The following is a 27,467-nucleotide window of genomic DNA, read 5'->3' on the forward strand; positions in this document are numbered from 1 at the left end:
GAGGCAACTTAAATAGACTACGCCATTGACCAACAAAAACCTGGTCTAAAGTCAATGCCGGAATATATTTTTAAGAGCGCGTTAGTAATATACTCCTATAAACGGGACGACAACGCACTTGCTTATCACACACATGAATGTGCAGCAGCACAAAAACGCTTTTAACATGAAAGATTAAAGGATTGACTGTAAAAGATTATTATTGAGTCTCTTGGACATAAATGAGGACCCATTATGAGATGTTAGAAGGCGTAAAGAGCTGCTTCACCTGCAGCCTGGTAAGAAAAAAAATGCTTTGCTTTAAACAAATGCATCTGTTTTTAAATGTTTTTAAAAAAAATTCCCGCGGATTTATTGTATATGATGACTTTGTACCTGCGGATACGATGAGATGAGAAACATTTTAAGTAATGCTTTGTAAAAATCCCATGGCGCTGTCCGAGTGCTGAAACGCTTCGGCTCTCCGCACGCTTATAAATTAAAAGCCTGCTATTTGTACTTCTATGACTGTAAGAAAAAGGCTTTTAAAGGTTTTAATCCAAAAAACTAAAATTTCAATAAAAATGAAAACAACAAAATTTTTAACATTATTCTTTAACTGGTGGTCTTCTTCCTCCACTTCCTCCACCAGTTTTTCAGTTTACGAAGTCCGTCATCTAAATAGGGATTAGACATAGAGGCAGTGCAACTGGCTTTTAAAGGGGATGAGAGATAAGACTCTCATTGGTTTATTACACGTTACGCCCAAAACACACCCATTACTCATTAGGAGAATACGAACAACCCTTTTCGACCATGCGCTCGGCGCAAAAACCATTTTTCCCGTCGTTAAATTAACAAAAGTGGCATCGGACACGCCCATTTATACAATCCGCTTAGATTGTTAAAAATCATTTCCCTGGTGCATTATATCAAGTCCTGCTCTTGAATTTATTGGTTGAAAATCCTGTAATATTTATGACAATTAAATGTATTGCAATATCTTATATTTGTATGATACTGTAGCTTATTCTGTAATTCTATTATATTTGATAGAGAGTTCATTCAGAATTAATTCAGACCGTAATTCAATAATGGTTCAACCTTAAGATGAAGCAGGTCAGCATATCTGCAGTGGCAGTTTAATGCACTTCTTATTACTGATATTATGACTTTATCCCCTGTGTAGCCTTGCAGAATCAACTTCTCCTGATTGAGTTGCTGTGATATCCTTTTAAGCACTGCTAAAGTTTGTATTATCTCTAAATTCCCATTAAAGTAAGCGTCCTACAAAGTGTCAGAGCTGTGTGCTCTACGGTTACTTCATCAGGGGTAAAGTACGCTTTAAAAAAGAGTCACTGCATCGTTAAACTACATAGAGAAATGCTTCCTTTAAATCGTTGTGGGTAAACAAATAACTGAAGGCACTCAGGCCGAAATGGTCACAGTGTATTACGTTTTATTGAATAGTTTAGACAACAAAAGCAACAAACGTGAACTGGATGCTCGGTGGGCTATGAGGGTCTGGCATCCAGAAGAGAGAAACAAAAAATGTTTTGGTCTGCAGCTATTTAAAAAAATAATTCACCTATAAATGAAAAAAAAATCCTAAATCATTTTAAATTATGATTTAATTTCATTATTTAGATATTGTTTTGGATAAATGAAGTGTTTCTGTTGTGCAAAACAAAGCAAATCATTCAAGTGTGTAATTGATGGCGATATCTTAAAGACGGGGTGCATGATCTCTGAAAGCCTATGTTGATATTTGAAAACAAATACCTAAACAAACAGGCCGCTACCCCATTAGAATCTGGACCTTCTTTTGATAGACCCGCCTCACATACGCAACCCAGGCAATGATGTTGGTTAGTAGACACGCCCCTTACCCGGCACGACTCGGCCCGACTCCCTTTTCCAAAGTGTTTTTCAAAAATCATGCACCCCGCCTTTAACTGTCTCTTTAATAGTGTGCACGAAGCAAAAAAATGGGCTTGAGGATCTGATGTCTGCTGGTAATGTCAAAAAGATCTAATGATTGGTAATTGAAGCAACAGAGATGAATGGCCACACTGCTGATTTGGACAGAAATGGGATGCGGTTTAATGGGTTGAAAGTAAACACATTGCCCAGATCGATGTTTTATTTTTTTGAAGCTCATTAAAGGGGTGTAAATGATGTTTTGTCAATGTGACATAAAGAGAGCGGATGATAATGAGGATTTCTCATATTCAACATCCAGAAAGTTCATCCGATGAGACAGACTTAAATAAAATAGACAGGACAAAGATATTATTTTTATTATTATGTCTAATGATCCTGCAACATGAAATGCATAAATATACACATTCTGTTGTAAGTTGTTGATCAGTGCATGTTTTGCTAATTATTTGCTAAAATACACCACACCCTACTTTTCCTGGTCAGATCTCCTATTTTGTAAAACCATCACATTTGTAAATTAAAATAGGTTGCAGAATACAAAGTTACAAACAGTTACAAATCAGTTTCAGTATGGAGGTTATAAAAATAAAATGTCTGTTGTCATTGTTCTTCAGGGTCCTGAAGGTGTTCCTCTCACGTACAGCCCAGCGGATACCTTACATGACCAGCTGGAGAGTGTTACGTCTGCTGTGTGTCATCCTACTCATTGTATTATGGTTTGCGATAGCCTGGACCTCCGCTGTGTGTCAGAACCCGAACAGACATCTCGCTCTCATCACTGTGGGCTTTACCACTGATGCTCTGCAGTTCAGCATGTGTCTGCTGGACCGCTGGGACTACATGATAGCTGTGGGTGAGTTAGCTTCTGTTACCTAATGAGCATTAGCTTTGATTGATTACTATAGATGTGATCACTATTAGTCTGAATATCTATGCCAGTTTGAGAGTAGGCCAGAATTATCTGGATGATTTATTGGACCATTGGAGATTCTGAATTGTGCATCTGATGGACACTTTACAGTGAGGCCATGAGACTGAGATGGAGTATACGCTGACCATAGGTGACCCATGTAAAGTCACCTGACCATAGGTGACCCATGTGAACCTTGATATCTTTTACATTGACTGAGTAAATGTATATCAAAGATTGAAATAATTGCCAACTCAGTGTTTGAAATCAAACTTTGATGCACCAAATCTCATAATTAGATTATAAGACTTAAGCCTGGATTTTACAGACTGGGTCACATATACAGTATACAACATAATGGGCTCTATCATACACCCGGCGCAATGCAGAGCAATGTGCAACGCAAGTGTCTTTTGCTAGTTTCAAACCGTCGCAATGATCATTTTCACATTTAGCGCCACGTTGTTTAAATAGCAAATGCATTTGCTCCCAATTTTGCGTCTAGTCTGAAAACGATGTGTTAAGGCGCATTGTTGGCGCGTGCTATTTTGAGGCAACTAAAAGAGATTACGCCATTGACCAACAAAAACCTGCTCTAAAGTCTATGGTGTAATATGTTTTTTGTTATTTAAAGAGCGTGTTAGTAATATGCGCCTATAAACGGGACGACAACGCGGGTTTGCTTATCACATACATGAATGCGCAGCAGCACAAAAATGCTTTTAAATATGAAAGATTAAAGAACTGAAATGTAAAAGACTATTATTGAGTCTCTTGAACATAAATGAGGACCGATTATGAGACGTTAGAAGGCGTAAAGAGCTGCTTCACCTGTTGCCTGGTAAGTAAATAAATGCTTTGCTTTAAACAAATGCATCTATTTTTAAATGTTTTTTAATGCGCCTCTACGGATTTATTGTATATGATGACTCTGTACCTGTGGATATGATGAAATGACAAACATTTTAAGTAATGCTTTTTAAAAATCCCATGGCGCTGTCCGAGTGCTGAAACGCTTTGGCTCTCCGCACGTTTGTACATTTTTTATCTCTTGTTTGTATTTTATAGTACATACCTTTTCTTGCATATTTGCAAATTATTTTATGAGATTACAATGATTATGTAGGCTATCAATACATTTACAGCAATTAAAAGCCTGCTATTTTTACTTCTCTGACTGAAAGAAAACGGCTTTTAAAGGTTTTAAACCAAAAAATTAAATTTCAATAAAAAAGAAAACAACACATTTTTTTTACATTATTCTTAAACTGGTGGTCTTCTTCCTCCGCTTAGTTTTTCAGTTTACAAAGTCCGTCATCTAAACAGGGATTAGAAATAGCGCAGGGGATGAGAGATAAGACTCTCGTAGGTTTATTGCATGTAACACCCAAAACACACGCATTACTCATTAGGAAAAAATAGGAACAACCCTTTTCGACCAAACCATTTTTCCCGTCGTTAAATTAGCAAAAGTGGCATCGGACCCATTTAGACCGTGCACTGTGCGCTTAAGACAATGCGCTTAGATAATTAAAATAGGGCCCAATGAGTCGAGAAATCCTTCTTTGGCATTAAATAACCATGAAAAAATTATCTAATATAAAAACAGGGTTACAGATGAAATACGGTCTAGGTAATTTGGGACCTAATGGTGGATTGTATTTGTTGATGAACTTCTATTGACCATACCTTAAATACTAAACTTTTCAGTAAAATTATGGTAACTTTTTCCCCACCATGGTTTATAAAGAGTCCTGATTCCAGTTTATCCACACAAGGAAGTAATAGGTCAACGATTGCATTAATAACAGGCATAGCGATCTCACAGACCGGGGGGGCTCATTTATAAAACTAGGCGTAGGATCCTTACTAAAAGTCTACATACGCACAAAAGCCAAATATGGCATACGCCAAAAAATGTTAAGACTTATCAAAGAAAGCAATGTCCCTTTATAAATCACAGATCACCTGCAAGTGAATCATCCTCAGACCCCCCCTGCAAGCCCATTCTCCTGTCAAGTTTGTTATTTTAGAAGACAACCTTTGCGTGGGAACTGTCATACGCATGTTTCCAGCCCTATTTTGTGCATACACACGCTTTATAAATTAGACCCCAGGACTGTGACGACTGTTTATTCCTTAATATGAGGTGTCTTATCCTCAAGCATGGCATTTTTTAATGTGTCCACTCCAACACTTGGACCAGTACACATCACACACATGATGACAGATGTTCATTGGGGTAAACAGATGTTTATTGCTGTCTGGTTGGCTGACATTGTATAGGTTGTGCCAGTAGGCATGAGATGTATAAAACTCTGCACTGGCTTTCCACATCTTCATTTCCAGTTGTCTATCAGACAGCGTCCAGAGAATACAGGCAATCTAGATGGCGTTTATTGCATTTATGTCTTTTTTCTATATCTTGCTGATGTTTTCAATCTAGTGTTATATTGGTTTGTTTTGTATTTATGGTTTGGTTTAAACAGAAGATTTTACAGTCATTGGAGATGCTGGTCAGTTGAGTGTTAACTCTTTATTATTTCTCTATATTATAGCCGAGTTCTTGTTCCTGTTGTGGGGTGTGTATTTGTGTTACGCCGTGAGGACCGTCCCCTCAGCGTTTCATGAGCCACGCTACATGGCCATCGCTGTGCACAATGAACTCATCCTCTCTGCCATATTTCATGTTATAAGGTGAGTAAATACAGCACAGTAGGATGATATAACTTTGATTTTCTCTGTAGATCTGTTATAATTAAATTAAATAATGTATTTATCTTCTAAAAATCCATGAATTTATCGAAAATAAATATTAATTAAAAGATCATCCTAAACTAAATGAAATTGTTCTAATAAAAAAGAAAGTGTTGTAGATCTAGGTGAACTAATTGTTTCCTGCAGAAAAACAGTAAAGAAGATTTGTGTTCAAAAAGCAGATACATGACAAACAAAAATGATGACATGTAGACATGCATGTGATATGACTTCAATAAAATCTTCAGGGAAGGACGAAAGAGGACATCATAGTATCAGCAACCTCTCTGATTGGTGGATCTTGCTTTTAGAATTGTGGTAGTGCATAAAACCACAGTATAAGTATAGAAAACCAGACATGCCTTTCCATTTTACATTGTCCTTAAAAGAAGAGAAAACTATATAAGAATCCTGCATACTGACAGTAAGTGAAATAAGTCTATAAGATTGTAGCTGGACCGTTATAATAAAAGCGATATAAAACACATGGAGCTAAACTTATGTCACCATTTAGCAAAGGTTTGTGGTACTAACTAGTATTGCTTTCAACCTCGATTGCTGTGTTCTTTATTGGTTCTTCATTATCAGTGGCAGCCGGTGACTTCTTCTTCGAGGGCGCTCGATGCAAAACTTGTCAAAACATGTATGTAGTCTGTAATGTGTGTGGCTCATCATTTTAAAATATGTTTTCGCCACATCAAGTATGTGCATCACTAAATCAGTGTCACGCGTCTAAAGGGTTTATGATAAAAGAGACGCTTGTGTTGGCCAGATACTCGCATACTCATACTCGCATACTCACATATCTCATGTGTAATCAGAGTTAAGTATTAAGTGCGCGTCTTGCGAGTATTTTGTGAGCGTCTCTTTTATCATTAATGGTTTCGACATGTGTGCAGCGGGCACTTATTTTGACAAGACAACTCAATTTTATTTAAATAGCGCTTTTCACAAATGGTAATTGTTTCAAGGCAGCTTTACATTAATAGAAGCAATGAAAACCACAGAAAATCGGCAGATAGCATAACATAATACACATAATACACACAGCATAAGCAGCTACGGCTAATTTGCTGCGGCTATGAATCAACATTATAAGCATGCGTATTACTAATGTAACGTATAGAAGAGGTGCTAAGTTAAGCAGTGAAGGCTGCCTACCCGGGTTGTAGCCGGGGAAAAAAGTCCTAGGAGGAAAAAACCCTTGGGATATATATATATATATATATATGTGTGTGTCACACAGTGATGTAGTTTAAATCAGCTTGGTTCCAGACAGGCTAACTATTGCGGTATAAGTATGTTACCCATAGTTGAGGATTTAGCAAATTGGGGGCCCAAGGCGAAGGTATCTATGGTATCTATGGGTCCCATCCGATCTTTAAAAGAAAATGAAACATGCCGACCCATGATGACACATGATGCACGTAGTTCACATTACGCAGCACACACATATTTTGAAAACACAAGCAACACACATGCAGGCTTCCCACGGGTCCTTGAAATCTTTGAAAGTTTGTAAATCTGGGGGGGGGATTCCAGGCTTTGGGAAGTTTTTGAAAATATACATACATAGATACAGGTCATTAAAAGTGCTTGAATCTATTTTATGCAAAAAGTTTTCTGGAAAAAATCCACAATATTCCCTGTGTAGTGTAGGATAATATCATAAAAATTCTAGACTTTTTAAAGCACACTTGCTAAAATGTTCGCTTTAAATGCTTATATCTTCTGTATGTGAATGTTGATTTTTACCAAAATGCTTTTTTACATAGTTGTGTTTGACACATGAACACGTCTCGGGTTATGTATGTAACTGTTGTAAAAAAACTGAGACGCTGAGTCTCCCTTGCCATACTTCCTGCATCCCTGTAACGGCATCTTTGGCAATATTTCAGATAGCGATATACTTCTTGCACCCTGTATTTGTCATTAAGCCTCACCATTGGTTGAATTTGATATACACATTCAGACGCACTTGATACCCCTGAAGGCGTCCCCAAAGTGTCACCGTAGTGACTCAGTGTGAGTTCCCTCAAAAGGGAACTGTAAAAATGTATCTTAAAAGGTAACACAATGTAACCTTGCTCTCACTTGAAATGTGTCCCCACATTTAGTCCTTGAAATTGAGGTTATTGGATCTGGAAAGTCCTTGAAAGGTCATGAAGGTAACTAAGGTGTGGGAACCCTGCACATGACACTCTGAACACATATTTCGAAATTGCGCCTCTCGGAAGAGCAGTCACCAGCTGCCACTGTTCATTATGTAGCTGTCACAAAAGGAAATGGTTAGAATGTGTCCCAAAATTTCTGACACTGCTAAAACCCCATTACAAAAGCAACAAATCAGCCTTTTGTGTCACAGTAACTAATCCAAGCCTGCCAATTTTAATTGACTAGAAAATAAATATTTTACAATCTGTACATATTTTCCCCACATATTTTTTGCATAACCAAAGCAAGATTAACTTGCAAAGTCTTGTTGACAGTTCAAGTGGTCAGAGTGGTTTCATCTGCCACAGCTTTGATTTTATACTCAGTTTGTCGTACAGATGCTCGTGCATTTCCGCCTATTACAAGCTGCTCTCTCTGAATTCCTCCAACTGGTCCTGATGGTGACGCGCTGAACTGTCTAGACTATTCTGGGACATGTGTTTGCTGACATGTGGACTAGCTGTCCAAAAGACAAGCATATGTTGTGTTTTGGATGCCAGACCTCAATTTGGGATGCTAGTGTCCCCACCAGGTTGCTTCATTAACCTAACCTGCAACAGCCATCACCTTAGGATTGGCTTTGCAAAGAAACTAAGCAAGGCTGAACCTGGACAGTTTGTGGATTAAAGGCCTCCTGAGGAAAGCCAAGGTACTGCTAGGACAGGTGGTAATGAGGCAGTAGGGGCTCTGCTCCCTGTGTTAACTGTGGGTCTCATGGGTTGAGGGTTTGTCTGGGGTTAGCAAAGGCCATTTAGATATAACTACTAGATCAACTGCGGTCATTCAATAAGGAACATTTATTTGGACAAAATACCAATTTTAGCAAGCAACACAGAAAGCACACAAATTTTAATATATTGTAGATGCTAGTGACTTTTTTTGAAGGCTCCTTAAAAGTGTTAAATCTTTTCTACTTTTTAGGATAGCGATTTGCCAGTCTGATGTTTCCCTGTACAGTTACTATAAGCACACATTGTACTTTAAAATGACACTATTTAGATGAGACTTTACACTAAGTTGCCCTGCTTTCTTATAGGGATTGGCCCACCTCTCTGGCTGCGTTCCACTCCAGTTTTAGCCATGCACTCGCAAACTTCCCTAAACACTTCCCCTCGGGGTATCACTGTAGCCATTTTGAAGTGCGTTCCACTTCGTCAAGTGGACGAGGGAGCAAGTCTACTTCATATGTACACTTCAGTCAGCTCCATATCCCACAATGCAACACAATTGTGACGTCACTTCAGCAACTCTCGCTTTGCAGAGCTCAAATGATGGAGGGGGTTAAGAAAAGTTTGCAAATGTTGAGCGAATTCTGTGAGCGACTACCATTGAGAACGAAGCAGTGGAGTTCACGTCATCCTTCTCTTGTCAGTTACTGGAGTGGATGGTACTCATTTGTTTATGACAACCAGATTTCGCACACTCCCTTACCTACCTCTTGATGACCTTAGGCCAATTCTGGAAGTTTGATCTGTGATTCCACCTGATCTGAATAAAGGCATACTTTTGTCTGCTTCCATTTCTGAGAAACCAGCAACAGAATATTCTGATTCAAAAGTTATGGAGAGTGAAGAGAAAAGTTTTATTCTTTCTGTCACTCTTTCTCTCGCTGGACCAAGAATAATAATTTGCAATGTACTGTTTATACAGTGCAGTGAACAGTTTTTTTAGCCCTGAACGAAAAAATCAGAGTTTGCGACCCAAGTTCGTGCTCCCTCTCAAAGCATCCATGTACACCATGTCAGTTTTACAGGCTCAAGTTCTAAAGGCTCCAATATGCTTCGAGCAAACTTTTTATTTTGGCTCTTCGCTAGAGGGCAAAACAAACTTTGATAAAGATGAGCAATGGTATGCTGTTTAGGTTTCAAAAACAAAACAAATACATCAGTCAGACAGGAGGAATATTAACAGATGCCAGATCAACAAATTGGTACAATCTGGGGAAAAAACACACTGGGGAGAAAAGAAATTCCTGAATGTCCATATAAGATAACAATGGTGAATGATCACATTATCCTCTCCATGATAAAGAAAATGTCCTGACGAATGAAGAACAAGTTACAGGAAGTAAAGATGGCATTATCAATCAAAACAATAAAGAGAAGATATTACAAGGAAAAAACACAGAGGGTTCACCACAAGATGCAAAAGCCTCAAGAATAGGAAGGGTAGATTAGACCAGCTCTGTACTGGTAATGCGTATTGATACTTTTTCACAACCTTGACCAAGAGAGAATATCTTTCGCCCCCAAGCCAGCGGGTCATCACTGATATCAGTTTATAGCGCACTACCTCTAGTCTGCTGGTCGTTTGCGTTCACGCAAACTTAAAGACATCTTGCTGGGTGAGACTGTACTTTAAATTTTTCATAGTTTGTGATGTGCACACCACCGTGGGTCGCACTGTACCGTCAACAGCGCTAGAATCCACACTTCTGACTTTCTTTTAGACATGTTTAACACTAAGTATACAAAGCTTACCTCAGCAGCGTGAGTGTTTTCTGTTGTAAGCTGCGTTAATTTGGTTGCGTGACTGTAAAAATGGCTCAACAAAATTTATATTTATGAGGTAAGACATGGCTATTTAAAGTGACTGCTCCCAGTGCTTTGCCCGTGCATCACATCGGAATCGCTTTTAGAACCGAAACTTAAAATTTTTGCGCGGTTCTGGTTCCTTTTAAAAAACATAAGAACCAGTTCTCGGTTCCCAACCCTATACTTAAGTCACCCCTCAAAAGGCTGGAGGTCATAACAGTGCAGTCAGGAAGCTAGCATCGAACCTGAGGGACTGATGACATGAAATCATCATTTCTCTGTCAGCCAAAAAGCAACAGTCCTGCCAATGTGCTCAAAGTTGTGAGGGCATGCCCATGCAAGTAAGCCTACGAAGGCCCTGTATGGGCATAGCCTAAAGGCCCAGTGCAGGTTTGCTCACTGGTGAAATGTTGGCCCCTTAGCGCTGGCCCTGCATGGGCAGCCCTCACTTAGCCCCCAGGAAGTCCTCATACAGCAAAATCCGCAGAGTTAAATAAACACTGCTGCATGTATATATTGTCCCATCTTAGCAGAATTAAAAGCTCTGTTATCCTCTCTCTCACCATCTCTGTCAGAAACATAAAATTGCATTTTACATCTTATTTGTAGAGTAATCTTCTTACTTTAGGTTTAGATTTTGTTTCATTTAAAGTCACAATTATTGTGATTAGTGTTTGTTTTAGTTGACATGGACTCTTGACTCCTACCTTGTTCAGTTTTTTGACTGCTATAACTTTGTGAGTTAACAACATGTTTGTTACAGCAGGGTAAAGGCTATAGAGCAATTATTTGATGGTGGTTAATACTGTACATAAAGTCTAAACATCATCTAGAAAACATATGTATTAATTTAATGTTTGCACACTTATCAGAAGCATCTTTCTCTGACAATAATGTGATACTACAGTATGAGATCCAGCTCTCTCATAGCCGTTAGTCTTTCTGAAGAACTTTAAAACCCTGACACTTAAAATTAACCACTGTATAATGTAGACACACAAATATAAAGAATCAGAGTATGAATCACAACAATGGTGACAATAAAATGAAAAGCGTAATGCTGCAATGCATGCTGGGTATTAACAAATTACAAATCTCATCCAGGACTCCCAGAATGCACTGCAGCATAAATAAATAATGAATTTTTTTACTATTTTCTTGTCAACATTGTTGAGATTCATACCCTGATTCTTGATGTTTGTGTGTCTAATTTACACCACAGAGATTTTTTAAGCGCACTAGTTTTATCAAAAAAAGACTTCCTGGGGGCTAAGTGAGGGCTGCCCGGGCCGGGCCAGCGCTAAGGGGCCAACGTTTTGCCAGTGAGCAAACCTGCGCAGGGCCCTTAGGCTGGCCCTAAGTGGGCCCATAAAGGACCATCGAAGGCTTGCTTGCAGGGGCCCTCTCTATAACACCATTATGCACCCACTTGTCCTTGATATCCTCAGGAGATTGTGTTGCCAACCCTGCCAGGGAACAGCAGTCTCCAGCAGGTTTTCTGCCCAAACTCTGGAGTCAAAGGCTGTATTTAACTGAAATACATATCCCACACATGAACATCAGTGGACAGTGGAACTGTCCTACATACCACTAGGGTGGGCTATGTCTTGGTCCCTTGTTTAGATTGGCATAGCAGACCCTGCTGTTGCATATGGCAAACTGAGAGCAGTTCATATAGTGCAGTGTTTCTCAAACTTTTTCTGCCATTCCCCACTTTAAAGGTAGGGAAGAGTTCCAAGCCCCACCTGTCCCAATCGCCCGAACAAAATCATAATAAGCTAGGCTTTAAGTTACCGCGTGACATTTTCTACAGTCTGATTTATTTAAGTTTTAAGCTAGGTTTATGTTTAAATGTGCTGTTTTGAGTGTATGGTCAATAAATAATTGAATTAATAGATTTTCTCCCATTTGTCACGCCCCACTTGTAATGTTCCTATTCCCCACCAGTGGGGCCCGCCCCACACTTTGAGAAACACTGATATAGTGAGTCCAATCCAATCCACTTTATTTATATAGCACATTTTAAACAAACATCAAGGTTACCAAAGTGCTTTACAAATATAAGAATATAAAATAAAAGAAAGAGAAAAAACAAAAACAAATAAATAACATCACACCAACAATGACAGCAACTGCAAAGACCACAGCAGCTCTCATAGTGCATCAGAGGCCAGTAAATAAAAATATGTTTTTAAACGAGATTTAAATATGTCGAGGGTAGGCGCAGCTTTAATATGTGATGGTAAATCATTCCACAATTTTGGAGCAACTGCTGAAAAAGAGCGATCGCCTCTGGTCTTTGACCTCAGTAACCTTGACGGGGTGTGAATATGCAGGAGCTCCGAAATATACTGAGGTGCCAACCCATTTAGCGACTTAAAAACATACATTAAAATCTTAAAATGTATTCTAAAATACACAGGGAGCCAGTGAAGTGTGGTCAAAATTGGAGTAATGTGTTCATGTTTCCGAGTTTCTGTTAATAGACGAGCAGCTGCATTGTGGAAGCTCGAGATGTGGAAGCTCAAGGTCTGGACTACTCGTGTCTTTGCTGTAAATCCGATCAATTGTTAGACTGCTTTGATGGTTGCAGCATTGGGGCTGCAGTCACATAGGAGCATATATTGCATTGGATCACTGATACACTGATGCGAACTGATGTGTTCGCCTCTACATATTCATTCCAATAGCAGTGTGGGCTTATCCAAGGTGCTATATAAGCAAGCGTCTTTTCAAGATTTTGTGTTGCAGCAGGTTGGGCTTTTCCACACACAGTCATAAGGTTGAATAGTTTGGATAAGGATGTAAACCCATACGCTCCGATCTTCCTGAGTGGATCCATTCTTTGGCTTTTAAGGCTCTGTTCAAGCATGTTTTTGGTGGGCAGGCATTTTTCAGTATGCACAGTATATATGCAGTATAGCAGCTTTGAGTTTCCTCAAAAGGGAACGTCTCAAGTTACAGTGCACAGCATAAATGAGTACACCCCCCTAAGATTTTTCTCCATTTTGTTAGTAAATATGAGACCAATTTTCTTTCTTCTTTACAAAACAGTTTTATTAAACATTCATTTTTAATAACAAAAGAGTGAAAGTCACTGACCATAGGACACAAAAAATTACTAATTTAAATCAAATGGGGTGATGCAAAAAAATTTATAAAGTGTAATTAACAGGAATTCACTAGCAAATGATGAATATAATTCATCATCACACAGGTGACCACAGGATAACTGGCAATTGAGAGTGGTATTTAAGAGAGAAAATCCACTTTTTGATGTAATGGTGACAAAATAGCACCACATGGCTCAAGACATGAGAAATAAAATTATTTCTTTGCACAAAATGGTCAAGGTTTCAAGATACTTAGTTAAGCATTGGTAATAAGTTTGAATACTGTCGCGAAAGGGATCCAAAAATTAAAAAAGGATGGACTTGTGAGAAGCTCTCTGCGATCTCCAGGACGTTTACTGAAGTTAACACCTCGTCAAGAATGTTTTGTGATGAGAGATGTTAAAAAAAATCATCATGCAAGTACAGCACAGTTGGCTTAATCATTAGAAAATCAATCTGGGGTGTTTCCTGTGACACAACACGACGGACGTACAGTGCAAAGAAGAGGCATGCATGACTGTCATTCATAGAGAAAGCCACTGGTAGAGCCAATGCACAACAAGACTTTTGCTAGAGCTCATATTGAGAAAGGTAAAGACTATTGGGTCTCTAGCTCTCTAGACTTTGGACTAATGAGACAGAGATTAATCTTTGTGTCTGCTTTGATGGTGGCACTGCGGTGTTCCAAACTGGTGTGGCAAGGGTGAGGAGTACAATGAAAAAAATATGGTACCAAAAGTAAAGCATGGTGGTGGCGGCAGTGTTCTTCTTTGGGCTTGCATGAGTGCTGCAGGTGTCTGAGAGGTCAACACGGCATCATGAATACACAGATGTAGTGTGAAATACTTAAAGAGAAGATGCTATCATCACTCTGTGCCGTTGGTGAACGGGCAATCTTTTAACATGACTGTGACCCAAAACACATATCTAAGGTCACTAATTCATTTTAGAAGAAGCACAGGGTAAAAGTGATTCAGACCTCATCCCCAGATTGAGGTATGGGGAGTTCTAAAAAGACAAGCAGAAATACAGCAGATTGGTCTCATATTTACTAACAAATGTAGAAAAATCTTAATTTTCAAAGGGGGTGTACTCATTTATGCTGTGCACTGTAGGTATACAACCTGTGAAGGGAACAAGACACTGTGCCTTGTTGCCATACATCAGGCATGTCTGTATGTCTTCATTTAGGCAATCAGAATTTGATGACATTTAATGCAGGTGCCTAGGAGGTCAGATAACGGACTATACTGACCTCCATAAATAAGCACAATTAGACACTGAAGTGCACCAGAAGCATTCCCATAGTGTTAACACTATTACACAGCATCTCGTTCCCTTCAGGCAACCAAGTTACATAATGTCGCTGTCCGATGAAAACCACGCTTGTCCATTTTGCCGATTTTGAGATTTTTCAACGGACTGAATGTCCAGGTTCATTTCCGTATACAGTATGCTTCTCATATCTTAATGGCCAATGAAAAGTTGTGAAATCATGTCATCCGATTTTCACGTATATCCATTTGGTGTCAAAGCTGTCAATCACGCCGCGTATCTCCCGCCCTGTGGAAGCATTTCGCCGGAAGCTCAGCTCAGCACTGGATAGCCAAATAAACACAGCCTGGTGAGACAATTCACGCATTTACATGCGTACTTTTCCCCTGCAGATCGGATCACAGATCAGAGTACACCACCCCCTTCAATACGATCCAAATTTGCATCCGATCGTCCTCAATCGTATTGATTAAGGTGTTTACATGAAGGCTTTTCAATACAATCGAGCCATCAATATGATTACAAACAGATTATTTGGTTGCATGTAAACGTGACGTACCTACTGACTTTCCTTCATTTCATCGAGGTAAACGTTTCCCCCCTGACGCCAGACGTACGTCTATTACGGTAGGACTGTGCAAACAAATTATCTGTCTAGCATTACCATGTCAGTGTATTGATTCATTGTCCCTTCATAGTTTGCAAGAGACAGTTGATAAATGTATAATTAATATTAAATAAACTAAACGTATTTAATAAACCAAGAGGTAGGCTATTTAATAAACTGAGCGTATTCATCTGTCAATATGAAACGCGACTTGGCTATTCTAATTAATGATCGGAAGAACGCGTATCGACCACCGTTACTGTAAAATATGCAAGCATGTCCATTTAAACTCAATTTTGGTCAAATGTGGATAATATCATTACACTGGCAAGAATATGGTTACATGTAAAGATGCCGTACCAAGTATGACAACGCTACATTCAACTGCTTTTGAAATACGATGTTTTTTTCACTTCCTGAAAAATAACCGTTTTGGACATATGTGAGTTACATCGGGCAGCGACGATAAGTAACCTAAGACAATTTTCCCATCAAGTCCTGAGCGGTGTTCCAAACGAGCAGCATGCAAGTTTGTGGAATTCAGAAGCCCTTGATCATCAAGCATTACCAAAAAGACTACTGTATAAGCCACCCTTAAAATGAATGTAAATTTATTTTGATTTAAGCTGGTTTTAACAGCTAAGGGTCTTTATCCTCAGGCATTTGGAAATGAACTGCTAGGAGGCATGAGACATTTTTAAGAAGTTTTGTAGTTATTTTGAGATTGTAATGAAAATTATGGTGTAGGAAAATGAGTGTAGGAAGCAATATTTTCTTCTGGAGTAATATTTGTGTGTCCAACTCAGTTTAGGTCTGCAGAGTCTGTAATGCAGTTCTCATTCAAGCAAGGCTTAGTTTGAACACTAACACAAGATGATGGTGGACTTCAAATGGCAGGCTTATGATTTTAAGAACTGCCTCATTGCCCAAGTATATATCGCTGTAGCCCGGAGACTGCAGGTGGGAGGACCTTATGCTGCAAGTGGGAGGAGCTAATGCCGCAAGTAGGAGGGATTTCAGAAATGTGCAAGTAGGAGGAGTTTACGCTTCAAATGGGACGGTGGTGAATCCTCTGGAAGTTTGTACACCCCACTTGCGGCTAAAGCTCCACCCACTTGCTGCTAAGCCACCCATTTGCAGCTGGCTCCGACCTCCGTTTATACCCTTTTCTTATTGCCACACTGCATCTCTCAACTGTTTTCACAATAACTGAATGTAGTAAAAAGCCATGGTGAAGCATTAGCAAAGTATATGTATTTTGCTGAATGTTCATTTGGTGCATGAGAAGCAGGAAAACTGTCTTTGCATGTTCCTGTGATTTATTGTAGGGTCAGAGGGATAATCAGTTTCAAACTTCCTAATTTAAAAGCATTTAGGTATTCCGGATGTTCTAATATGGATGTTTAGTAAGCCCATTTCACACAGAGATTACGGAAAATACAAGGAAAATGTGTCCGTGATTTGTCCGGGATTGTTTGATTTTTGGTTCATTCACACAGCCAATGACTTTGAGTCAGGTATTGGCGGAAGAGATGGGTTTTTAGCCGATTCTTAAAGACTGCTACAGAGTCAGCAGATCTTGTGGCAACCAGGTGATCATTTCACAGATGGGGAACCGAACCAGAGAAAACATAATGCAAAGATCCGGTAAAGACATGTGAAGTATTTTTTTCACAGCCTCTGAAGCTTCTGCTAATTATCCGTGATCTCTCTTTCTCTTTAGAAACCACCCGAGCATGCATTTTAGTTTTTGACAAGATCATAATGAGTATGTGATGCATTGTTTTGTCATGCTGGCGAATATAGATCTGCGTTTATCATTGTATCAAAGAACTGAACCATTACTTCAGTGATGACGCGTGTCCTTTCTACGGCTAATCCGTTACGCATTGTTTCTCTGCCAATTTTAAGGAAATTTTCTGGGACCAAAATGCTGTGTTAATGAGGTTGTATAGTATACTATAAATATGTTTAATTCAGTACTTAAGGAAATAGATATATCCTAGTAAAATCTACTATGTGACTGGTGGATCTTTGTTTTTAAACTATGGGTTATGTAGTATTACACCTGGAATTTTTTCATTTTAAGTAAGCTTTGTTACTTTCGTCCCGCGTTACTTTGGCCCCCGTTCTCCCCTCCATCAAATTATTGCCGTAAAGTGTAAAGATATTTTGTACAGTTAAATATAATAGTTATATATTTTTGTTTATCCAACCACAGGTTCACTCTTGCCTCAGAACTTCACCCGGACTGGATGCTGTTGCTTTTCTTTGCTCATACACACTTGACAGTGACTGTCACTTTAGGGTTACTGCTTGTGCCAAAGGTAAACCTAAAATTCTTCTTTGTTGTTTTAATCTTATTTAATCTTATGTGCATCTAATTTAATTAAATGTTTTAAAGGAATAGTTGATTTTATAATTACATACTTACTCTTATGTCACTCCAAACTCGTATGTTGTACACAAAAGAAGAAATTAAAAGTCTTTATACAGCTCTTTCCATACAGTATCCACCTTATTTTACGTAAATGGGCGCTGCCATCTTTGAGCTGTTTTGTGTAAAACTTCAGATGAGCCACTAAAGCTAATTAGTAAACAATAGATACAGTAATTGTTCAAAAACAACTAATATTATGCTGATAAACATATGCTGATTAGCTGGTTTATTTATTCTGCTATTATATACACTCACCTAAAGGATTATTAGGAACACCTGTTCAATTTTTCATTAACGCAATTATCTAATCAACCAATCACATGGCAGTTGCTTCAATTCATTTAGGGGTGTGGTCCTGGTCAAGACAATCTCCTGAACTCCAAACTGAATGTCAGAATGGGAAAGAAAGGTGATTTAAGCAATTTTTTGGTTGTTGGTGCCACACGGGCCGGTCTGAGTATTTCACAGTCTGCTCAGTTAATGGGATTTTCACGCACAACCATTTCTAGGGTTTACAAAGAATAGTGTGAAAAGGATAGTGTGAAATAACCACTCGTTACAACCGAGGTATGCAGCAAAGCATTTGTGAAGCCACAACACGCACAATATGGGCTACAATAGCAGAAGACCCCACCGGGTACCACTCATCTCCACTACAAATAGAGAGGCTACAATTTGCTCGAGCTCACCAAATTTGGACAGTTGAAGACTGGAAAAATGTTCCCTGGTCAGATGAGTCTCGATTTTTGTTGAGAAATTCAGATGGCAGAGTCAGAATTTGGCGTAAACAGAATGAGAACATGGATCCATCATGCCTTGTTACCACTGTGCAGGCTGGTGGTGGTGGTGTAATGGTGTGGGGGATGTTTTCTTGGCACACTTTAGGCCCGTTAGTGCCAATTGGACATCGTTTAAATGCCACGGCCTAACTGAGCATTGTTTCTGACCATGTCCATCCCTTTATGAGAGCTTTGTGCCATATGGGCCAACATTTCTAAAAACTGCTTTCAGCACCTTGTTGAACCGATCAATGTAGAATTGAGGCAGTTCTGAAGGCGAAAGGGGGTCAAGCACAGTATTAGTATGGTGTTCCTAATAATCCTTTAGGTGAGTGTATTATCATAAAAATGCGTTTACAGTACAGAATATATAAAGTACTTATTAGTTAATGATTATAATAGTTCTTAATCTGCTTGCGCATACTTTTGTTATTTTCTAAATGATAAAGTTAATAATTTTCTTAGCTCATGTCTACCTCTAGTGCATAAGAAGCAATGTAAAACAAAAATAATGCTGAATAAATGTAATTGTTTGATAAATGTATTATGGTTTGTAAATAACTTAAAATAAATAATTTACAATAAAAGGAAAAGCATCACATCACTTACTTCAGCATTCGGAAATAAGGTGGATAGTGAGCACAAAAATCAAGATAAAGGTTTTCATTCTTTGCAGCTGTCAAATATAAGTTTTCTTCTGGCATACAGTACACTACCGGTCAAAAGTTTTGAAATACATGACTGAAATGTTAACAATGATCTTAAAACTTGTTTAATCTAAATGGTTAAATGCTTGAAATTACTTTCGTAGACAAAAATATTTCAGTTTTTAGAAAACTAACTTTTTTATTATTTTTTTAAATAAATGACTTCAACTGAATATTGAAAAAAAAACTGCCAATAAGAGCTCATATTAAATGTGAACTCCTTCAATATATTTTTTAAATTCATCCTAAGGTGAAACTTCAAGAAGCTTCTTTATAAAAAAGACACAAGTACGGTTTAGCAATTTCTATAAACGACAAGAAGGATTTGGGGGTTGGGGTCGGGGGCGTTCATGAAAGCACGGAAGGGAGAGGCTGAGGGAGGGGGAGGAGTTAGCTACGCTCCGTTTGTTTGAAAACAGTTCAAACATCAACAAAAAGTAACGTCACACGGATTCGCTTAGAGCGCCTTTAATTTTAAAGAATATTGAAGGAGTTCAAATTTATTCTGGGGTCTTATTGGATGCTTTTTCTTCAATATGTTTTAAAATTTTTAAATAAATAAATGTTTAAGATTTTAAATAAAATTTTAGTTTGACAGGTGTGGTCAATTTAAACAAATTGTCCTTCTGTGTTCCGAAGAAAACATAACAAGATATGGATTTGCAATGATATGCAAGACATAATGACAGAGTTAACATTTCTGTGTACACCATTCATTTAATTGCTCGTGTTTCCACAGTTTTTATTTGCGGGGACACATCTAAGGGATGACATTGCTACAGAGGCCTACGAAGATGAACTGGACATGGGACGGTCAGGGTCATACTTAAACAGCAGCATTACGTCTGCCTGGAGTGAGCACAGTCTGGACCCAGAAGACATTCGGGTAGGTGCCCTGCTTTCCGACCTGTCTTTTTCTGTTTCCCTTAACTCCCTCCTGCCTTAGTAATTAACTGACTCTGCATAATCTGCAAATATTTTTTGACCCCTTGTCCTATAGCTGACAAACGTACTGAGCCATGGCAGTTTTTTATTGCAGACACCAGAGGAAATGGGCCAGCTAAGTTCTATTAATGGCTGTGGCGTAAGGTCTTGCGACAGTCTTTGGGAAAAACGTACAAACGTGAGCAGAGGTTTTTATCTGTTTGTTAGAGCTGAAGAAGTCTCTCACCGAAGATTCAAATTTTGATCACAGGAAGGGCATTTTGTAAACGGGATAGTAATAAAGTTCTGCTCTTGGGATTATACATGCTGATGACTTCAAGACCAGATCGCACTGAATCCAACAATGTTCTTCAGAGGCTGTTTCAGACCTAACAATAGAACACTAAATTTTCGTCCCAGACTGTCCTGTCTTTAAATCGTGTGACGCGGCATGTTGGTTTGGTCTAACGTCTCTAAAGCACTGTCTGTAGTTGCGTATGATGACTAGTTCTGCATGTTTTCTGTGCAATAGAACGTCTGCTTTATGTTAATATAACAATTTCAGTTTTACATTCTAGACATCTGCTTTTAATTAATGACCATTTGTTCTTCAAATCCACAGGAAGAGCTGAAGAAACTCTATTCCCAGTTGGAAATCTATAAGAGAAAAAAGATGCTGGCCAACAATCCTCACCTGCAGAAGAAGCGTAGCTCCAAAAAGGGCCTAGGACGCTCCCTCATGAGGCGCATCACAGAGATCCCAGAGACGATGGGCCGCCAATGCAGTCGTGAGGATAAGGACCTGGGTGAACACGGGAGTAACCGCAACAGTATCTGTGTCCTGAGAAAGAACCCTTTTGAACCATCACACTCTGTAAAGCCGGCCAAAGAAGAGTCCTTGAAGAGCAAAGTTTTCTCTCTTAAAAAATCCCACAGCAGTTATGACCATGTTCGTGACCATAGTGAGGAATCTAGTAGCTCGGCAACTGATAAGATGGAAGTCGCCAACACAGAGGGCTCTCTACTTGAAACCCTAATGGGTAAGAAGTTGGTCAAGAAGTCCTCTGAGAAAATTGATGCGACAAGTGAGTCAACAGAATCGGTTCCCCTGGTATGCAAGTCTGCTAGTGCCCACAACCTGGCAGCTGATAAGAAACCCATTCACCCGAGAACATCCATGCTGCAAAAGTCTCTAAGCGTTATTGCTAGTGCCAAAGAGAAGACTCTTGGTCTAACAGGAAAGACCCAAACGGCAGAGGATCCAACAAAGAAAACTAATCAAAAGAACAAGGATGCCAAGACCCCAACTGAAGCTGAAGACAAGGAAGGTTATCCAAAGATGATTGTCAGTCAGTCAGTAGAGTACAAACAGACAGCTGCCAAAACTGGTATAATGAAGCAACAGATGAGCGGAAGCCAACCCTCCATATGCTCTGAGCCAACAAAGGGGAAAGACTTGTATGATCTCTCAGAGGTCTGCCCTTGGGAGGTGGAGGATATACCGACTCCCTCAGAAAACAAAGTTCAGAAACATGTGTCCATTGCCCCAGAACAGACAACTACAATCCATGGAAGCAACAAAAAGGTGACAAAGCAGAAACAGAAAGGTACAGAGCAATCACCCTCTTTGGCCAGACATCCAAACACAAAGGTTGTAGACCTTACAGACACTTGTCAGTGGGAAGAAGGAAACGAGGTCCATGGTCAGGCGACGGGGTCAAAACTTCCTTCCAACAGTAAGCCGGCCACATCCCAGCCTCAACCATCTGCAGAGGTCACCAAGGCTGCAAGAGCTGATGTCTGTCCATGGGACTTTGAAGAAGTGCAGAACAAGCCAAAGGACTCTGCTTGCCCCCCTGATCAGAGCAGACCTAAAAAAGGCACCACATCAATGGAGATCAAAAACAAAAAAGGCTCCTCGCCTACTGAAGTGAAAGTCAAGGGTAGTACACCTACAGAGGGCAAAGCAAAAAATCTGTCTGAGCCCACCAAATACACAGGCAGCTCACTGCACCCACCTTTAAAGACAGAGGTGTGCCCATGGGAATTTGAAACTGTCACAAGTCCCATCTCTGAAAAGACCTCTTGTTCTTCTCAGGTTTCGAAAACAAAGGAGACCCATGCTATAAAGAAGGCAACCTCACCTGTCAGAATATTAGAGACAGATAAAGAGAAGACTAAGGGCGCAGATGATAAAACAGGAAAACCACAAGTGAAAGAAAATCTCACCTCTGGCAAGACTAAAGACAGACCTGCCAGCCAGTTGAAACTGGCTGAGGTATGTCCATGGGATGTAGATAGTAGTCAGGAAACTGTCTCAAAGGAAAAACAAAAAAAGCCCAAATGTTGTAATAGCAAAAAGCAAGCAAGCAGATGTTTGCCCTTGGGATTATGAAGATGCAGCAACAAGTAAAGAGGCAAAGAGGAGCACCAGTTCATCTTCTGGGAAACAGAAAAGTCCAAATTCCAAAGGCAGAGTTACGAGTGGTATCAACATGTCAGATGTCTGCCCTTGGGACTTTGATGACCAAACGTCGACAAAAAAGGCATGACACTTTACCTTAGTGAACCATTAGTTAGTCTTCGTTAAATGTGCTTTTTCTTTCATAAATACACCATGGAATAGAAACTTTAATAGATGTTGATTTGAAGAAGAAAATCAACAAGATGCACAAGCTGCCTTTCTCTTCAACGTTTTGTTTTCCTTTAGTGTTTTTGAATAAAAAATAAAACGAAAAAATTGCAACTCAGCAGGCATTCCAGAATCTAAAGTATTTGTTGAACCTTTAAATAGAAATAGTAGTTTACAATTATGCAACTCTTTATGTGCAATGTAAAAATGATGCCTATACTCATCACATGTATCCTCATTAACTATCTTAATAGTTGCATCTGTAGCCTCTCCTAGACTCCACAAAAGATTGTACAAGTTTGTCTTCTATAGGAAGGTCTTTATTTGGACCATGCATGAAGTGTCAATAAGTAAGCCTGGTCCTTTACCTTTTATGTTTGGTTTCATACTCTATGATTTGGTTTGCGCAAAAATTTATATTTGCCAAAGATAGAGGTAACATCCAATAAATCCAAGAACTCGAACCTCAAGAGCATAGCCTAGAGACACTCATGTACAGTGTGCCGCATTTATACGGCCACTGGGAAAACTAGCCTGTAGCACTTTAGTATATAACAAACTTGGACAGACAGTTTACAGGACATATAAAACTATTTATATCTGCCTTAGTTTGTATTTTTGCCATTGCGTTTTATTTCTTTTAAGGACCCATATTATGCAAAATCCACTTTTACAAGGTGTTTGGACATAAATGTGTGCACAAACACCTCGCAACGAAAAAAATCCACCCACTCATAGTTTTTTAATCCCCATTAAACCAGAGCAGTCAAAGGCCCTGTACCAAATGGCACACTCCGGACTTGTGGTCCCCCTCAGAGTCCACACTTTGATGATATCATAAAGTGCAGACTTCAGGGACCCTTGATGCGAGTCCACGTGGGTGTACCGGAGTCATATTTTGGGAGAGACTCGAGCATCACGCCGAGTCTGGGTGGAGGAGTTGCCCATAAGTGTGAACTCCTCCATTCCGTCGTCCGATTGGTTTGATTGCTCTTTCGCAAGGACTTCTGGGTTGGAAAAGTGCGCGAAGATCAGATCTATTTTTAACTGAAAGCAGTAGCTCATTTGCATTTAAAGGTACACACATTTTTTAGCTGAAACTTCACAGACACATAAAAAACATGTAAAAAATTGGCATAATATTGGCCCTTTAGTGCACTTTCGAACATATTGTGCACGTCTGCCATTTTTTTTCATTTATACATTTTCCTCACTATAAAAAGACATTTCTAATGCTTCCGATTTGCTGATATATTATCCTGAATGTGCCTACTTGAATAGTCCTGTACCAGTCTTACTTTGTATTAGAAGATGTAAAACCTTGTCATAGCCCATGTTCCACATACCCAGTGAAAGACTTGTTGAAAATCAGCATCTAATTTTTTTTTTTTTGGGGGGGGGATTTACTTTGTATATTAGCTTTGGTGCAAAATTGTAAAAGCGTTTTGAATGGGGTGCAGTATAGACAAAATATGTCCAATACTAGATTACGGGACCATAAAATATTGTTTTTCTTGGCGTAGGGCACAATCATTATGGTTTACTTGTCTTTGCCTCTAATGTCCTTCCTTTTTTACAAGTAGACCACTCTTGACAATATAAAAATATATCAAAATTTATTCTCTCTCATATCAGATTCTGACCCAAGCGTCAAGCGTGCATAGCTGGTAAGCTTAAGTATTTTATAATGGTGATGACATCAGTTAATTTACAAAGTAAAACCTTGTTCTCATTCATTTTTTTTTTTGACAGTTTATTGAAACACATTTAGAAACATGCCCAGTGTGACCACTGATAAATTATGAATTCAACAATGCATTTAAATTACTGTTGGAATGTGAACATATCTTGTATGCCTTCTTAGCACATGGTCATTGGTAATTTGTAATGATGTCAACATAATGGTGTCACACATGAGCGGGCCTACATGGAATCTGCAGATTTGTTGCATTTTCTTGGCAGATTTTTTGAATTTATATTGAATGGATTTAAAAGTGTAGTAAAATATGTTTATTGGAGCTGATTGTACTAGCATCCACATAATACAGTTATACAACTTTTTGAATGCTATTGGCATTCCAATAATGCTGGAATCTGTGAAGTTTTGCTTGCACGTTTTCCATGTGGGCCTACACACAAGGCATGAACTGTTGTACAGTATGATGCCTCGTACTAATTATATGTGAAATGTCTGTATAAAATGTCGCTTTCACATATTGCGTTTGCGAACCGATCGTTCAGTAACTAAATGGTTTTATAAATGTAATGACAAATATTCTTGTTCTGTATTGCAGTGTGCACACTATGAATTAGCAAGAGTACAGAAGAAGCATTCAACCATGTATATATGTTACATGTACCAAAGAGGTTAAAATGTACCTAAAATATAAGTCTTTACATTCTGTGAAAGAATCAAATGATGTCAAACTCCAGTTTCTTTATAGTGGGGTAAATCTACCAGTAACTTCTGAGTCACAATTGAAATGCAATTCAATCTCCACCAATGCTAGTACTTACATGGTAAAGGGGTCATTTCTGTTTTGCAGAATATTTAAAATACTGTAAATTTGTAACAAATATTGTAAATTAATATATAATATTAACATATTCTGGGTTGATTAAACTAAAGGTCTTCTCGAGTCCAAAAAAATTTACCCGACCCGAAATGTGCATAAATCTTTTTTTTTAAGCGGACGTTTTTCATAATCCCATTTTTTAAACTTTAGTTGGTGTGTTATGTTGCTGTTAGAGCATAAATAAATTATAAATATGAATTATTAATTATAAAGCTCAAAGTTCAATGCCAGAATTGCTTTTTAAGTACTACAGAGAACGGACAGTTTGGACTACAGTCCTTTAAAGAAAGACCCGACCCGAGACATACCCAACAAAATTAGACCAGAGTCAGACCCGACCAAGTGGCAATTTTTTTAACACACCTTGACCCGAATCTTATCGGCACTGACGTGTGTGCAAGTCTTCAGCCTGACACGCACCAGTCAGACAAAAAGAAATGCAAGATCTCTTGGCAAACAGAGGGAGGTTGGAAAAGGACTTGATGCGAGATGCAGGAGTTTGGGTCTTCTCGGGTCCATTCGGCAAAAACACATTAATTTTAAATTACCTGAGACCAGAGACCGCTAATATTATACCCAACTCGTGTTTGAGGCACACGTGAAACTTTTTTATCAAAACCCGCTCAGGTCTTGGGTCTGACCTCAGGTTTTCAATTTAAGTGGACCCGCAAAGACTTTTAGTTTAAACCCATGCAGGTGCAATATGGGCAAACCCAACCACTGCACTTCACATCAAAAATAAGGGTGCTTAAAAGGTTATTTACAACAATGCCATAGAAGAACTATTACTCAAAGTACCATGAAGTTAAAACAACTTGGTTTTGCAAGTCAATTCAACAAACTATTTTAAGTTTTGATGTGATAAGTTGACATAACTTATAAAAACAAGCTGAAATTGTTTAAATTAATTTGTTAAAGGTGCCGTAGTATGTAAAACTGTATTTATCTAGGCATAGATGAATAATAAGAGTTCTGTACATGGTATTCATGAATATCAGTCATGTGACCTTTTACATCATTCCAGTTGCCTCCCATCATCTTGAGTACCTACCGAGTACCAATAGGCTAGTGACAAGCATTGGCTAGCTTGCTACGATTTACGGATTTCTTATCTATTACTGTCTACGATTCTTACGGATACAGGAAATGGCTACGAAAGACAACATTTCGCAACTCGACTGTCATTAAAGAAACGCTACTTTTTGGTTAGGGTGTGATGCCTACTCGATCTCTGATGCGTTCTTCCAGTCGCTGTCCGCTGCTACGGAACTACCACTATTTTACAACAAATACAACATTAAACTTTTCTCTAAGTATCACCTGGATCTCTACACATAAACGCAAGCATTGAGAACATTGTTTGTGTACACGGAGTTTACTATAAAGAGGTTTTGAACAACTGACTTTGGCTGTTATGGTGTCCGCTCGCCGTCTTTGCCAGACATAAAAAATAGATTTCCGAATGCGAATGAATGAATCTTGTATGAGGCTCCTTTTTCAACTAGAAGGTCAATATTGTTTTTTACTTTTACTGACAAAACAACCAATTATCCGTGCATTTATTTGGAACTATGCTTTAGGAGCTATCCATCTTTACTCTCCTCCCTCCTTACATCGCATTTGGAGATCGATACATCTTGACTGGCGACGAGTGGATGCCAAGGCAGCCGGAGTCAGTTGTTCGGAACCTTCTTTTTGGGAAGCTCTATGTGCACAAACAATGTTCTCGGTGCTCCGGTTCATGTGTGGAGACGCGGGTGGTGCTTCGAGCAAAGTATCATGTTGTGTCGAGCCTTCTTAGTGTTGTAAAAATAGCGATTTTAATGCTCACAACATATTGAAGGCATAGCTTCCAATTCTTTTGCGACCACTTCAGGTACTCAAAATGGCGGAAGACAAGTTTGAGATGTGAGTGACGTCAGCTGATATTCATGAATTGACATATCATGAGCCTCAAACACGATGGTTTCCTCCTTCTTATGTAAACCTTGTGCATTCAAAAGACCTGCAATCTCAACATAACGCCGACTGTGTTGTTAGTTTGTATGTTTCGATCGCTGAGTTAGTGTTATATGC

At 39.0% G+C, this 27,467-nt stretch overlaps 1 protein-coding gene across 2 annotated transcripts in view; it reads left to right on the forward strand.

The window, feature by feature from the left end:
- gpr158a (G protein-coupled receptor 158a) overlaps positions 1-26,592 on the forward strand; it is a 132,532-nt gene extending 105,940 nt beyond the window's left edge. The window contains exons 7-12 of one of the 2 annotated variants that reach the window (XM_073863963.1): positions 2,538-2,776; positions 5,392-5,530; positions 17,555-17,660; positions 19,999-20,145; positions 20,299-20,382; positions 20,806-26,592. In XM_073863963.1, coding sequence (XP_073720064.1) covers positions 2,538-2,776; positions 5,392-5,530; positions 17,555-17,660; positions 19,999-20,145; positions 20,299-20,382; positions 20,806-22,578 — 2,488 coding nt within the window. In that variant the 3' untranslated portion in view covers positions 22,579-26,592. The remainder of the gene's footprint in view (positions 1-2,537; positions 2,777-5,391; positions 5,531-17,554; positions 17,661-19,998; positions 20,146-20,298; positions 20,383-20,805) is intronic. The other variant, XM_073863964.1, reaches the window with a different exon arrangement.
- The last annotated feature ends 875 nt before the right edge of the window (positions 26,593-27,467 follow it).

The sequence above is a fragment of the Misgurnus anguillicaudatus genome, chromosome 25 (genome assembly GCF_027580225.2).
Source record: "Misgurnus anguillicaudatus chromosome 25, ASM2758022v2, whole genome shotgun sequence".
Taxonomy (NCBI): Eukaryota; Metazoa; Chordata; class Actinopteri; order Cypriniformes; family Cobitidae; genus Misgurnus; species Misgurnus anguillicaudatus.